The sequence below is a fragment of the Anguilla anguilla genome, chromosome 9 (genome assembly GCF_013347855.1).
Source record: "Anguilla anguilla isolate fAngAng1 chromosome 9, fAngAng1.pri, whole genome shotgun sequence".
In the NCBI taxonomy this organism is placed as follows: Eukaryota; Metazoa; Chordata; class Actinopteri; order Anguilliformes; family Anguillidae; genus Anguilla; species Anguilla anguilla.
Genome location: NC_049209.1, coordinates 46508849 through 46524638, shown reverse-complemented (window position 1 = coordinate 46524638; position 15790 = coordinate 46508849). Strand labels below are relative to the sequence as shown.

The following is a 15790-nucleotide window of genomic DNA, read 5'->3' as shown; positions in this document are numbered from 1 at the left end:
GACATCCTCTAAGGTAAGCTGCCTGCATTAAAGAGACTTTCTCTAATTGTAACTAACTGTGTGCGCTGGAAAATAGAATGTCATATGCCAAATAATGCTAAAATCCTGCACTTGTTATTAACACATGACCAGTGGGTATCAATTTTGCCTGAAATGCATCTCCTTTTACAGGCCATATCTGTATAAAATCAAGGCTATAAATATTTTGATTGGTCCTCTACTTTTGCAGACTGCACGACCGACTGAGGGTTGCTTATTGTTATATACTATGTACTGCTATATATGTATAGTATTTACTGCTCAACTTAAACTGTACTTGATGAGTATTTCAGTTTTTTAGAGGCTTACATAGGCAGAGATACTGCACAGATCTAAAGTTCTCCCCGGCAACACGGAAATAATTCCTGTAGTTTCTTTTATAGGTTCTTTTGTATGAAGAACAGAACACAAAGCATTGGTGGAAGCAAGGTAAACATACAGGGTTGAAAATCAGCAATAAAGTGCAAAAATACCATGCAAATTATCTGTGCTAACAACTTAGCGCACAGACATCATTTGCGGTGATCAAAATGGAAGGTGTTGCAGAGTTATGTAATCTTTGATTACATGCAAGCCTTGCTCTGGGAGTCCAAGAATGTCCGGTCACGTGACTTGATTGCCGCACTCCACCGAGGCCTCGACTCGCGCGGCGGTTCAGAAGCGGGCTTATCTCATCTCCTTGGAAACGTAATTGCCTTCTTGTGTTCTGATGTACTTCTGATCAAAGGGTCAACCTGTACAACAGCTTATTAACACAGCTCAACTTGTTTGGCTGCAATATCAAAGATAGTTGCCTGATTGTGAAGGTATCCCTCTCAGGGGATGGCATTGACAAGGGGGTTTCTCTCAATGCATTAGAGTCCTCAAGGGTCCCTGCTTTCTTGTGTGCAGGGGAATAACATGTACGGTATTAGTCAGAATGGGAATTGAGACACAAAAAACACTTTCTGTACTGCCCCCCCCCCCCCCCCCCCCGAGTCACATGTGTTAGCTGTGTTCCCTCTGTGTTCCAGTTCCATTTCTTGCAGCACTCTATGGGAATCACCATTCTCTCTTAAAAGAATCTTTTGTTCAGCATCTCCACGGAGATTTCAGGGAAGATGAATCCATTGTTACCTTTGCCATTGTTAATTCCATTACACAATAATGTAATGGAATTCAGCTAGAATATTTTGCGTGTGGGAGAACACCGCCCACAGAGCTTTATGTGAATCTTCACAATTCTTTAAAGAAATGTTGACAAGGGCTTTGCAAGCCTCCAGTGGATTTAAATAGGTGAATTCTGGACTTGCAAAGGTACAGGAGAGCAACACAGCCAGGAGAATGAGGAAAAGGCATCCGTGTCCATCTTATCTTTACTGCATCTCCAGATTGCTTTCTGTAAAATCCATGTTCACAGTATTAGATTTATATTACTATTGACTTTACTATCAATGTTTTAGTGCAAGTCTCACCAAACGATTCCATGTTACATAGTTAAGGTGCAAATACTGCCTTGAGAAAGATTCGATCCGAAAATGATTTGTAAGTAAATAAAATCACATAGTTCAGGAGTAATTTCACTTGAAATAAAAACATTCTTAACGGGGCAATTTAAGCAACATCTAACTATGAGAAGGCATAGTTTTGACTATGTGGAACACAATGGAACACATCTTCACAGAGACATGGTGAACTACTCCTGTTGATAAAATTGTAGACGTGTTCCATTTTACAAAAAAATGAGGAAAACGTAATGTTTCCTGAGGATCATGAATTGAAAATGTGTGTTTGAAACCATCTAAAAAAACCAAGTCATAACTATACACTGATGTCACCTATGAGCTTGCACACCGTGCTTCCACGACTCATTGTCACTCATGATGTCATAGAACAAAGGATTCTGGGATTTGTTTCAACAGAGTTTTCTCTCAGAAAACATTTTAACATCACACATACTCACATTTTGTTTGCTTTCTCTATGTGACATTGCTATTAAAATTATGCTTGCCAAAAATGCCAAATTCTGAGACACTTGGACTTTAATAATGTCACCATCACAACTGCTTGTCATGGGAAAACAAAGCTATTGTCATTAATCGGACCTCATTTCAGATCAGGTTGCGTGTTTTTTTTCAAATTCATTTCATAAATTAAAACATTTTGGTCCGGTTGTGATTAAGCTGAACACATACATGGCCCACCCATAGACTTAAACAGTGGCATATTTCAGTCCAGCCCAATCCCAATGCATCTCCCTTCCCACTCATTTGCAGGTCATTCCAAACCACAGGGTTCCTGTAAATGTGGAACTCTCAGGGGTACACTGGGGATCGGGGGAAAGGTGGGGTTGAGAGCTGGGGTGTGTCGTAAGGGGTTGCCGTAGGGGACAGTGAGCCCAATGGGGGGGGAGGGGGGGGCTTAGGGGGGTTTCCCGGACAGGTAGGAGATGAGGGCGGCGACAGCGCAGATGTACGTGACGACGCCGAAGACGATGGACAGCACGGCCAACCAGAGCGCCTGGCGTGAGGCGGAGTTCGCCCCCTGGAGGTCCCCCTCGGCCGACGCCTTGTTAGTCTGGCAAGGGGAGGAGCCATGGGGGAAAGATGGGGCGGAGTCAGAAAAGAAAAGACAGGAGGGTTAGAGACAGCGATGTTACCATGTGTTTACAGTGCATCGAGAAAGACAAAAAAATAGTTTTGTTCCCACTCTCTTATTTTTCCTCGCTATGAGTCCATGGGGATCCTTCAATACAGTTTGCACCATTTACAATTGATGCCTCTCATTCACCAGAGCAGTTAGGGGTTAGGTGTCTTGCTCAGACACTTCGACACGCCCAGGGCGGGGATCGAACCGGCAACCCTCCGACTGTCGGACAACCGCTCTTACCTCCTGAGCTATGTCGCCCCTAGCATCGCCCCTGCATCTTTCCCAGTCCTTTGTTCCCGCCTTTTTTACAATATGGCTGCCCTCACTTTAATCACTGCCTACCCTTTCCCTCAATCTTAACTCTCTGAGGCAGTAATCGCCCTTTAAATCAACATTCAAGCCAGTCTTTGGTTTTAACAACTTTATTTCAGCCACAGCAGTTAAATAATTGTGAAACATCTCCCTGTTTTAGATTAAAAAATTACTTAGTATTCTGATCTACTTTCAAATTGCAGTGATGAAGCCAAACACTAACCTATGGTAAAGTGCTTATTTAAGCAGTTAATTTGCAGTATGCGGCAAACTAATTTCCATTCTGGGACATTCTTAACATAGCCTGACACAATGGCACACGTACACATCCAATAAAAAAGATCGTTCAAATAAAATAACCAATCAAATCCTTACCAGCACGTGACCTGTAAGCATACATTATCACATTATTATAACAGTTCTCTTCTGCACTCCTTTATTACTTCAGGACAATTTTTCTCCTTTCCTGCTCTGCTGTCTTTCCCTTCTGCTTCCTTCTATAAACCATCTGTTACCCCCCAAAATATGCGAGCAGTACCTCAGCAAAACTAATTAGAATTCAGGGTGTGTTTGTGAAATGATTCGCTCTCATATACATAAATGGTGCCAAATGTTTTAGCTCGCTGCATTGTTTCGTAAAGTCAATTTATTTATAGTTTTTTTTTTCAGTTCACAAAGAGTACCTAGAAAAACTTGGCATTTATGATAATCACTTAAATCGCAACGAAAGAATCACGGGATGCATGTTTTTGTGAACGCTGTTTTAAAATTCTGTTCCCATGACAACCGCTCACTCTTGTCTTTATCCCACCATATTTTTGAAACATATTTTTATCCTTTTATTTTATCCCCCCCGCCCCCAACTTCCCCTCCTTTTCTGCATTATACTCCAACAGTTTGTGACAGCAGCAGACAAGCGTGACGCACGCGGAAAGCCGCAGTTAATGAAACCGCAACCTTAAAAAAAACCATTGAGCTTTTGTTAATTCTCAGCTGTTTACCTTCTGGGAAAGGTAGAACGCCGCAATCCCCAGGGGCCAAAAACAGCAGAGCATGGAGAATACGGCGAGGCCCAGGTAGTCCTGCGGGATCATCAGCGGGAAGTTGCGCTCGCTGTCGGTTTCGCTGAAGCATTCGCTCGAAGAGTCCTGGTGACACAAGGAATGAAGCTGTTCAAAGCTTCAGACACTGACTGAACAGAAAATTCTGCAAAATACCTCTAAATTAAAATAAGACCAGACACATTAACCAACAGCTTGTCACGTAACGGGTAGGGGGGACCCAAACGCAGAGGGAAAAAAAAACACAAACTCAAAAAGGGAAAATTAACAAAGACTTTACTTACATGACAGGGGACAAAAAAAAAAAAACAGGAAACCAAAAGGCCACGCAGGGCACTACCAAAAAACACAAAACAGAAAACTCAAAATTCAAAACACACACAGAGCAGGTCAAAAACACAGGCAGGCAGATACATGTAAGTCAAACAAACACAAGGAACCAGCACCTGAGTCAAGGGAACAAAGAACTTAAATAGACAGGGGGTAACAAGACACAGGTGAACTCAAAAAACAATCAACCCAGAAAAGGAGGGGATAACAAGACACAGGTGGGAACAATGATAGAATAACGAGACAACAATAATACATTTAACAGGGGGGAGCAGGACACAAAACAGAAGTGCCGCCATCTGGCGGCCCAACAAGGGAAACACAGACAGGAAAACACAGAACCATGACACAGCTGCCATGTACTATGACTTAATTGGGCAATGACCCCATCTACGTCTGCAAAGGGCTGCACTGCATGCTTTCAAGACCCCGATAAAAGTTGACTTTCAATGCAAGTAACAACTGAACAATATCTATGCTCAAAACAATCCAAGGAAATAAGTAGCCGCATTAGGCAGGTAATTGAACAGTATTGTGTGAGGGCAGACAACCGGGGATCATAGGAGGAATGAAAGCATGCTGACTGTTTAAAGTGTAATCCCGCATGCATGGCAAAGAAATAGTTTTTAGCTTTTCCAGAGTTTTAATGCAACGTGAGCCAAAGCTTTACTGAAGGGCTTCTGAACAAGAAAGAAAGAAAGAGCGTAGATGTGCGCGGTTTCACATGGTTCAGAGATTATCCCCCAAAGCAATTAAATGAGAGAACAGCACTGAATTCCCCCTCAAGAACACACCAATCTCCAAAACCTTTCATGTTTTTCCAAACTGTCACATCTAGTTTTGAATTTTCTATGAAATAATACCGATTTTGGAAAATAACACTGTGCTCTATCCATTACTGCTCCTCCTTCCCACATCCTCCATTTCCTTTTGGTCTGCTTTCGTGTTTCTTTTCAGTCTTTTTGCATCAAATTCAAAAATCATGCAAATTCCCCCTCCGCTAACCGTGTGAATCGTTTTTGGTTTCTTTGCCAGTGTAACAGTGTTGCTTGCTCTCTGCTGTTTTAATCAAAGAAAGCGTTCAGCTGTAAGATGTTTTTTATCACTGTTTTTGCACTCCAAGCACTTTCTTTATTGAATTCAGTTCGTCGCCATGTAGTTATCTCACTACACAAGAATACCAGGTTCATGAATTTTTCAAACTCTGTAACATGAGATTTCCCTCTTTTTTTCATGTGTCAGCAACACCGCCTGGGAAAAGGGCTAAGCTCTGAGACAACTTAATACACTATAACACGCTTTAAATTGCAGAGGCTTTTCTGAGTAGTGACTATTAACCCTGTGAGGTGTGAGATCACAAATATGTCATTAGTATGTTTTTCACTGAAAGTTATACTGCTGATGTAACAATCACTACTGTTAATTGAAAGCAGTGGAGTTCTAAAACACTAACTTAGAATTTTGGAAAAACATTCGGAAAAAACCAGCTCCTCAAAGGGTTAATTAATCTCTTAATATTTTAAGGACACTCGGCTTCTATGAAGAGTGTCTGATTAGATATTTAGGTGAGTTAACAGAATGCATGTGGATGTAAATGCAATGAGTGTGCTTCTGGATACAGGCAACAAGTAAGAAAATGGCTGCCAAACCTCATAATCGGGCAGGAGGTCGTCCTCATCTGTGCTGTAGCAGATGCTGTGACTATCCTGTTCCTCGTCCAGCAGCTTCTTCTCCAGCGGGGAACCAGGGCCCATGTCCACAAATGTGGTCTCCAGATAGTCCTTCCTCTGTAGGCCCAGAGACTCTGATTGGCCCCATGCCGGAGCTGTTGGGTAAAGGGATTCCAGGGAGCGTGGTAGAGAGCAAGGGTCCAGGAGCTGCTGTTGGGCGATCTCTGCTGGGGTGCAGTAACTCCTCCAAGCCACTGGGGGCAGTGTGCTCTCCTCCCCGCACCGCACTAAGATGCCTTTTAAAAGCCCATTGCCACCAGCGCTGGCAACAGGTCCTCCACTGTGCTTGGGGCTGCCACCCAGCAAGGGGTGCTCCAGTTCATCTAGACTCTCCATCCCGCTCTTCCAAAAGTGGCGGACACCGCATCCAACAGGTGGAGCTTTTATCTGTTTGCTACGCTGCTCAGCGCGCGTGGCCCGGGTTTGCTTCAGAGCTGTGGTCTGATCCAGTGAGGAAAGACAACTGAACAGAAGATCATATTTCCCCCTCTGAAATATTTACTGCAGTTCGTTCTGTCACCTTTCTGTTTAATCATTATGATTCATCCAAAAGCCCGGAGACGCACAAGTGCACATCTGACTCCGTGGAACGATACTGCAGCAGTCTAGATCCTCTCCTCTGCTCGTCTCAAATCGAGCTACGGAGCTCTCGCACACTTACGTGCTTAAGCCTCGCTTGCCACTCTTGCAAAAGCAACTATATTCCTTTTTTTCAGTCACATGTGGTTTAACTCCTCCAAGGCTTAATGACTAAAGAATTTGGTTTCCGCCTTATTATGCCTCATCGAAACGAAATGGATTATGCAAAATGTCAACCCGCACTTAAATCACGCTGTCTATTAAAGGGCTCAAAAGGAAACCCCAGGTTGAAAGATGCGGTTATAGTCAAATAAGTCTGCAAATGTGCAAAAAAAAAACCCAGCTTTTTTTGAGGGTAATGAGAAACCTGTGATGAAATCATCAGAAGCCACACGCTAAAGTTAAATGACAGCAAATCAAACCAGCCTGCTGCAGGAGAAATGGAGGGAAAAAATTTCCGGCGTGATACCTTTTTGATTGACGCATCACGAATTTCAAAATGTCTCTTTCGCAGGTAGTTATTTTTAAGAAGGACGCTCAGATGGGACCTTGCCCGTGTCCTTCCCCTTGTCCTGTTCCAGCCATGTTCCTGTAGTCCTTTGACACACAACGGACAGTGTTCTGGCCTCTCTTCCGCCCAGCAGATCGACACCAGACAAGATGGAGCGGCAGTGATGAAATCACAGGTCCGCCATATTGATTTAAAGTGGTGCCATTTGTTTCCAGTGGCAGAGGCCCTCCTCTTGGACAGAGCAGGGGATTCTGGGTAATTGAGGAGGTCGATAGGTGAGCTGTTTTAGTAGGCGTCCTTGTCTTCTGTTGGTGAAGCACCCTGTGGTCAAAACGAGAAGAACATCAGGATCCTGCCTGGTTGCCAGAGTGCAGCTGCTCATAATCCACCGTCTAATGGTGAGAATGGATAATGGCAGGCCAAGCAGAAAACAGGTCAGGTGTTTGGAGTTTGGATTCTTTTGAAGGTGACCTGCTGTTGGTTACGGGAGGAACAGAGACTGCCCCAGGACCTGAGGGGCAACAGGTGCCTTTCAGGTTGAAGCAGAGACCTCATCTGTTCCCCTCACACCTACACCCCCCCCCCCACTCTCCTCCCCCCTCCCCTTGGGAAACACCCCGCACAATGAAGTCACTTGACCTCTTTAAGAAAGCGCAGAGTCTGTTTGGGCCTGAAGCTCTGAAGGTTTCTCCTTGGCTGAGAGTTCTCTGGGCTGCCAAGCAGTGTAGCGGGAGCAATCGACCGCTAAACGAGGCTGAGGTCAGGCAGGGGGCACGTCTCTTTTTCACACGACTGGCATAGGCGTCCAGAAAAGTGCCCGACGCTCCCTCCGGCCCTAAAGGCTGGCAGCCAGAGACAGAAATGAGTTGGCTACTGTAGTTTTGCCCATTTTAGCGATGTGTGAATCCTCTGCTAATGACCATTTACTGCACAAACTGGCAATGATTTTGTCAAAGAGCTACATGGCACATGTACATGTCACCTTGCTTTTGCAAACATGGGCGCTCTTTAGACCAGTCTTCTGTCTCTCAGATAAACACAGGGAGCCAGTCGATCAAAATATGTTTGCTGTTTTCACAGCGTCTTTGTTTACCCAATGCTGAATTGGCTGGGTTTTACTGACAGCCTATTGCAAGAAGAAAGATATTCCTCTGAAAATGTGGCTCAGAGAAACTTCTGGAAAACACTAGAATATGCAAATGGAAGGGGGAAAAAATAAACAGTGGCTTTTTCTTTCTCTCCCCAGAACACTATAAAAGTTTACTTGGCCACTGAGATAGATAGAGCCTGGGAACATTAAGCAGGGGCCTTTGTCCTTCGCTCTCAGTGCCTGAGGGACCCAACCCAAATGGCCTGTCAGACAGAATGCACTGCCTCGTCTCCACAAAAGGACTGAGTGACACTCTCTACTCCTCCAGCACCTGACAGACAGACAGCGCCAGACAGGGGGAAAATAAATATTGTTCATCAGACCCCCCGCCCCCCCTACCCCGACCCCCCCCCCCCCCCCCCCCCCCCGCGCCTGAGCGGGCGGGTGCGTTTATCGGCGGAGCGCAGCGCACCGAAGCCATTGCGTCTCGCTGATTGCTCGGCTCGCTCTCGGCGTGAAGATAATCTGCATCGGCCCCAGCGCTCCGGTTTCAGAAACGCGCGGATGGTAATGAATCAAAGCCGAAGGGAGCCTTCGGCTCACTTTTAGTAAAACGGCTGCCCGTTTAACGCCCGAGCCTTCTCCCACGCATTCACGGGACCGGATAAAGGCATTTGTCGCATAGGTTTGAACGAGATCGCCTATTTTGCTCTGAGAGATTTTTTCTTATACAGAGGCTACCCTTAAGCGCATGGTAGCATCCAGCGCAAACAGTAGTCCAACCCTCTTTGTGCCATGTTGCAATAACCTTTAATGATGAAGAGGGTTCGGTGACGGACCGAAAAGCAATGCTGATCATTGATTTTCACTTAAAGGTACATTAACTTGTGCTCTGTAGTTTGCTGTGTTCAGCAGTTTAAAAAGGTGACATATAGTGGTAAAGGCTTGTCAAATAATAAAGCAAGCATGATGTAGGGAATTCATGATCACTAGTAGCACCATAAAATCTAAAATTGTTATAGAAAAAAAGCAAATTGTGCAGATAATGTGCAGATAAATCAGTAAATCATTTTACAATTACCTAATTTTTTATTATATACATTTGAATTATCAGAAACGCAGTAGAATAATTAAATTAGAATTTACATTTCTAAAAGACACTGGTCTTCCTATATGGACTACGTCTTCCTATATGGAATGCCTCGCGCCACATAACGTGCTCACGATAAAACTCGACTTAAGCACCGCTACTTCTATTGCCTTCATGAATTACGCCACTGAAGCATGATGCACTGCAGCTTGACTTTTTTTTTTTAAACCGCTGTTTAAATTATCCAGACGAGGCTGCCCAGAAAGAGCTTGACAAAAGTCGGGGATCTTGATTGATAGCATCTTTCGCACTCACATCCGCGGTGCACTTAAATCACGGCCCGCTCCAAGAAACTGCGCATTGTGCCGCGCACGAATGAATGGCCACGGTGACCGATTAATATTATCTAAGATAATACTTTGACGACATTAATCAGCATCAACGGAGCGCTAATCTCAGAAGAAAAATGAAGTTTTTTTACTTGCTGTGTTCACTGGGTCGACATGATTTATAATGCGTTCGTTCAAGAATTAAGAAATCAATAATTAAGCAAGCTCATTGCTTATAGTAACTATTTAATTTCACTTCATCATTCATTAGCCTGGCCTTATTTGAAATCCATTTGTAATGCCTTATTATGGTAATCCCAAAAGCTTAATGTTAGGCAAATAATTAACATGGAGAAGATTAATTATGACTATCGCCATACATTTATTTGGTGTGTTTATGATCCATTAATCCTTATTGCAATTACCATAAGGGAATAATGGAGCCATTTAATTAAATCTGAGATACAGACTGTATGTTTAAGGATGATTTATGGCATTATATCACCACACACATCCTACAGGCCTGAACATTGGCACATGCCTGAAGGAGCCCTAGCGTATATACTGAATTGCTTCGATATGCTCCGCTATCCCATCATCCTCCTTGGCTGTAATAGAAAAACCTGAGACTCCCACACTGGCCGAGTTGAGTGATGATTCACGTACAGGAACTCTTTGGCCCTCTGACATGAATAATACTAGAGCTCCTGCATCATACATATTTACTGTTGTAGCTCTGCTGATATATATACTCCCACCCTCCCCCCTTCCCATTTCCTACGCCCCCAACACCTCCCAGTATTACACTCCAGGAGAGATGCACTCAACTTTATTACAGCCCCCCCCCCCCCCCCCCCCCGTCCACAATTCAAACCCACCCACGCACACATCTCTCCTCTTCTTCTCTCCTCTCTCCTCGTCTCCTCTCCATCCACTATAAAAACGACTCTGCCATTATAAGCCTGGCTCCCATTCTGATTCTGGCAATTCTAATAAAACATCCAGTCAGCCGGGGGGGGGGGGGGGGGGGAGGTAGGAATGCAAGGACAGCGCAGCAAATCACAGACGACACAGACCGTATAGAGAGACCCCCCCTCCCCTTCATCCCCCCATCCCAATCCCATCTCTCTCTCTCCTGTCACTTTCCCTGCCCCCTCTTCTGCTGACTTTTATTTGACTCCCCCCCCCCCTTCCCCCACCTCCTCCCCACCTCTCTGGTTCTTTCATGCTATTGCTGTTTCCTCCTCTACTTGACCCTGTGATTGCATCCATTATCTAATTCCCAAAATATATATTTTTTTCTTTTTAAACATGACATCACAGGTAATGCCCCTCCCCTTCACCATCCCCGTCCCTCTCTTACACACTCATACGCGCGTTCTTCAATGCGATGAAACTAGTGTGGCGGTATTGCCACATAAAACGCAGTTAACACACCGTGGCAACTGTAGCGCAAGGCTCAGCATTACCCGCTACGCATTGAATGAAGCGGCAAAGTGTACTTGTACAATCAAACCCTGTCCTGCAATAAAACTGAGGTCATGTCTCCCATTTCTGGCACTACTGAAACCCTCTGGTGTAGATGAAATGGTGTAGCTTCTGCAGAAGTGGAGTAATTTCAGATGCAATGCACCCTTAGGTTAATGAAAACATTAAAGCTTTAATAAAGGGATGATGTTTAACACTGATGTAGCCCTGCAGACAGGACTGTGCTAACCTGTAGTGAGTGAGCGTTGATATTGATTTATACTCCTCAAGCTGATTTATGGAGCACCTGGTTCTTTCTTAAATGTCACACTGTAGTTGAATCTTCTGTTTTTGTTGTGACACTTTTTTTAAACAGTCAGAAATTGATCTGTTTATTCTGACATAAATGCATGCAGGTTGGTGGTTTTGCTACAGCAGTTCTCTGCCATGCTGATATAACTGAACCAAAATAATTCATGAAGCAGACACAGAGTGACACTATTTTAAACGCTGTCAGGACATACTGGAAATAAAACGATGCAAAATTCTCACTTTTGGGGTGATTTTCTTTCTTCTGACAAAGCATAAACATCGCACAAGTCAGCTGCAGTGTTTCAAGTCATTGTTCTGGCTGAAGGAAGAAAGACTCAGGTGTAAAGAAATGCTTCATTATTTTGCCTGTGACAAACACTTCCTCTTTTGTTGGTTTCGCATGTGGCTCAGTGAAGTGCTTATATACTGATGCATCTAACATTACACGTCTGTTCACAGTACATATTTAGACCTACTAAATCTTATTTCCAATCAAATAAATTTTCATTATTATGTGAAATATAATACTTATACTTATTATATGCTGACAATAATTAGGTTTATGATGATGATGACAATTATTATTATTATTATTATTATTATTATTATTATTATTATTATTATTATAGGTCACAGTATTTGTTGAACCTGATATTAGATTAGTCAGGGTTACAAACTCCTGTCCAACCTTAACAATTGCTGTCTGGGAAGTTAGTTGGAAAAGCTTCTCCCGGAGGAAATTATTTCAGATTCACGTGACTCTGGCCGTGTGATATGTTGCATATCGCCAGATGTTATGTGGTATTGAATTATGAATTTGTATGTAATTATGACGTTTGAATGTGAGCCACGTTAAAATTGTGCATGCATCTTGCATTTCGCTTCCACGCACCTTGAAGGCAGCACCTCTTATGATCATAATTTTATAATCTCTAGCTCCAGCGGCACTTGTTATCATGTGAAAAACACTTTTTTGTTTGCTGACCTTGTGAAAGGCTCTTTGCCGTCACCTTGCTGACAGTAGCTGGCAATGGACTAAAATTTTAATTGTAAATTGCGAGATTGTTACAAAGGCAAAAGAAACGCTGGTGTGTATTAATACTTTAAAATACTATATTAATACTTTCTAACACTTAAATCTTTTCCATGCAGGTCTGGCCTCTTGTTCTAAATATCCACTGAACAGATATTATTTAACAGGTCATTTCCCTCTTTCTGGAGGCTCAGTCCCATTAAAGTCATGCTGTGCTGTCATGTACACAGAAAAGGAGTTTGGCAAAGGACATGTGGGTCTGCTGGCTTTCAGCCCGTTTTCATTGAGAGGCTGATGTGTGTGTGTGTGTGTGTGTGTGTGTGCGTGCGTGGGTGCATGCGCGTGTGTGTGTGCCTGTGTGTATGTGTTTGTGTGCGTGTGTGTGTGTGTGTGTGCGTGTGTGTGTGTGTGCCTGTGTGTATGTGTGTGTGTGTGTGTGTGTGTGTGTGTGTGTGCCTGTGTGTATGTGTGTGTGTGTGTGTGTGTGTGTGCGTGCGTGGGTGCGTGGGTGCATGCGTGGGACGGAGTGTGGCACAGTGGGTAAGGAACTGCGCTTGTAACCGAAAGGTCGCAGGTTCGAATCCCGGGTAAGGACACTGCCGTTGTACCCTTGAGCAAGGTACTTAACCTGCATTGCTTCAGTATATATCCAGCTGTATAAATGGATACAATGTAAAGTGCTATGTAAAAAAAAAAGTTGTGTAAGTCGCTCTGGATAAGAGCGTCTGCTAAATGCCTGTAATGTAATGTAATGTAATGTGTGTGTGTGTGTGTGTGTGCCTGTGTGTATGCGTGTGTGTGTGTGTGTGTGTGTGTGTGTACGTGTGCATGCGTGTGTGTGTGTGTGTGTGCCTGTGTGTATGTGTGTGTGCGCATTTGAGACTGGGGTATGTGTGTGCATATGCAGGTATGAGTTTGAAGGTCTTAAACACACAATAATAGCTATTCACTATAACGTGTAGGTACGCATATGTGTAAGTGTCATTGTGGCTGTGCTTTTACCTATTTTCACACACACACACACACACACACACACACACACAAACCAAAAACAAAAAATCTAGCGGGGTGGAAATCCAGGGTTGAGAGCCGTTTTTACATAAACGGATGAAATTAACCCCAATTTACGTAGCATGGCTATTTCCTAGTCTGCTAGGAAAAACATTCACTTTTCAACCAAATGTAGCTGGGTCAATCTGATTGCTTGGACAGCATTTCACTGACTTTTCACCACAGAATGTTCACTGACAGAGAACGATAATGCCCACATAGACAGTTGACAGTTAATTAAAATTTTATAATGACATATGTGAGCACACACATCAGGAATAATTTACAGTTTGTCACTCATGTGAAAGATAAGCAGCTGTTGGATAGTGAATGCTGTGGCATCAGGTCTAATGCATGTTTCTAAACCATTCGCCCAGTTTTCACCCATCTTCTTGACTGTGAATGCCCCCATAAAGAGAAAAGACCAATACCTGTTTTCGGCAGATGTGTTTTCCTTTAAAGTTAAGTAATCCCCTTAATCATAGTATATGAGTCTTTCTATGCGTCAGTCAAAGAGAGTCCAGTGGCACTTCTAGACAACGGTTTCAACTCATAGCCTGGATACCCAGCATGCAAATCTGTCCTGTGGATTGTGTGTTTGGGGCAGGTGGTCAGTGGCAGCAGAATTGCATCGCAGGAACATTTCTATTTCACTGTATGTCAGTGAAATTCTGCCCTGTCAAATTTAGAAAGTGCAGTCAGAAATATCAAGAAACGGCAGACATCAGGGATCACAGTCATCACTCTGATTGTGTCTATGGCTGGCAAACAGGAGACTGGATAAGACACATGCAAGACTTTGTTTATGACTTTACCCTGGCATGTAAAGACAATTAAACACCACTTGTCACAGGGCATGACATGTAATTAGCTTCACCTTGAACTTGTGTATGACAAAGGCATTCAGTTGAAGACTCAAAGCTGCTTCCTCATCCATATTCAGAAAGCATACAGAAGTTAGAGATGCAAAATGAAACGGTTGCCACGGTTATCACCGTGCCCTTTTTGTAAGTTGGCAGAAGTCCTTACCCGGTCAGAAGACTCCCTTTCGCTCGATGTCCCTTTTAACTCCAGGCCCTCTGGTCGTCCAGCGTGGGGCAGGTGCAGCTTGATCGCAGGCTGTTTTCCCGGAGTGGGGAGTGAAATCTGTGTCCCAGTTTGACCCTCGCCCCCCTCCCCAAAGACTCCAGAATTAGGGTCCGTGCAAGGCGTGGTCAGTCAGTCAGTCAGGCAGCGTGAGCTCTCCCTGTCTTCGGCTAGGTGTGCACATGTGCGGATGCACCTTTCTGAAAGAGGATGAGACTGTATAATGTATAAGTGTGTTTTTTGTCGGTGACCTCTGGAATGGTCACTATATGTGTGTGTATGTGTGTGTGTGTGTGTGTGTGTGTGTGTGGTGTATCCAAGCTGTTATCAGTCACAAAGCTATGTGTCTGTGACCCTTTGCTTGCGTGTTCCAGTGAGAGTTTCTTTACTTCTCCCTTCTTCTCTTCATTTTTTCCTGTTACCTTTGTCTGTTTCTCTCTTTTTTCCCTGATAAGAAAGCCTGTTCTGCAGTCCAGGTAGGGCTCTTAAAATGCACTGTTACTCCCTCCTGCTATTTTACCCGTCTTCTACGAGGCTGGGCTTTCTAATGACTTCAGAACTACGGAGCAGCAGTCCGATCAATCTCTGCCCCTCTCCCTCTTTCTCCCTCCCTCGATCTCCTTTTCCCCTTCTCTTCTTTAGCGCTCTACTCATGTGCTTTCCCATCGGGGGCGGCTCGCTGGGTCCTAGAGCCTGTTGGCTGCGTGCAGGAGTTACAGATGCTCTATACAGAGAGGCAGCGTCCAGGCTTCCGGGTGATTCCTCTTTGCCAGGGGTGCCAAACTGAATTCCCAGGGGGCCGCAGTGTCTGCTGGTTTTTGTAGTTTCCTTTCAGTCAGCTGCCAACTAAGGCCTTGAGAACAAGGAGTGCGGATTCCTTAGCCAATCAATGGCTTAAATGAACCACTGGTACTAGGAACACCCCGAAAACCAGTAGACACTGCAGCCCACCAGGACTGGAGTTTGACACCTGTGATCTTCGCGATTGACCAATCCCCAGGCCTGAGCAACCAGCCTGGTGGGTGACATCATCGTGCCTGCATCACCTGACGGTCTCCCACGGAGACAAGAAATCCTTCTCTCTGTGTTCCAGATAGCTGGGCACTCTACTGCGAGCCCACAATCCATCCCCTCGGGCTGTCC

General features: G+C 44.3%; 1 protein-coding gene across 1 annotated transcript; it reads right to left on the bottom strand.

The window, feature by feature from the left end:
• Positions 1 to 494: 494 nt before the first annotated feature.
• On the bottom strand, positions 495 to 15532 carry tmem91 (transmembrane protein 91). The gene is made up of 4 exons (XM_035432391.1): positions 14591 to 15532; positions 6020 to 7511; positions 3981 to 4127; positions 495 to 2595 (listed from the first exon to the last, which is right to left on the bottom strand). Exons 2-4 carry the CDS (start codon positions 6434 to 6436, stop codon positions 2440 to 2442), a joined length of 720 nt encoding a protein of 239 aa, XP_035288282.1. The 5' UTR covers positions 6437 to 7511; positions 14591 to 15532; the 3' UTR covers positions 495 to 2439.
• Positions 15533 to 15790: the final 258 nt, after the last annotated feature.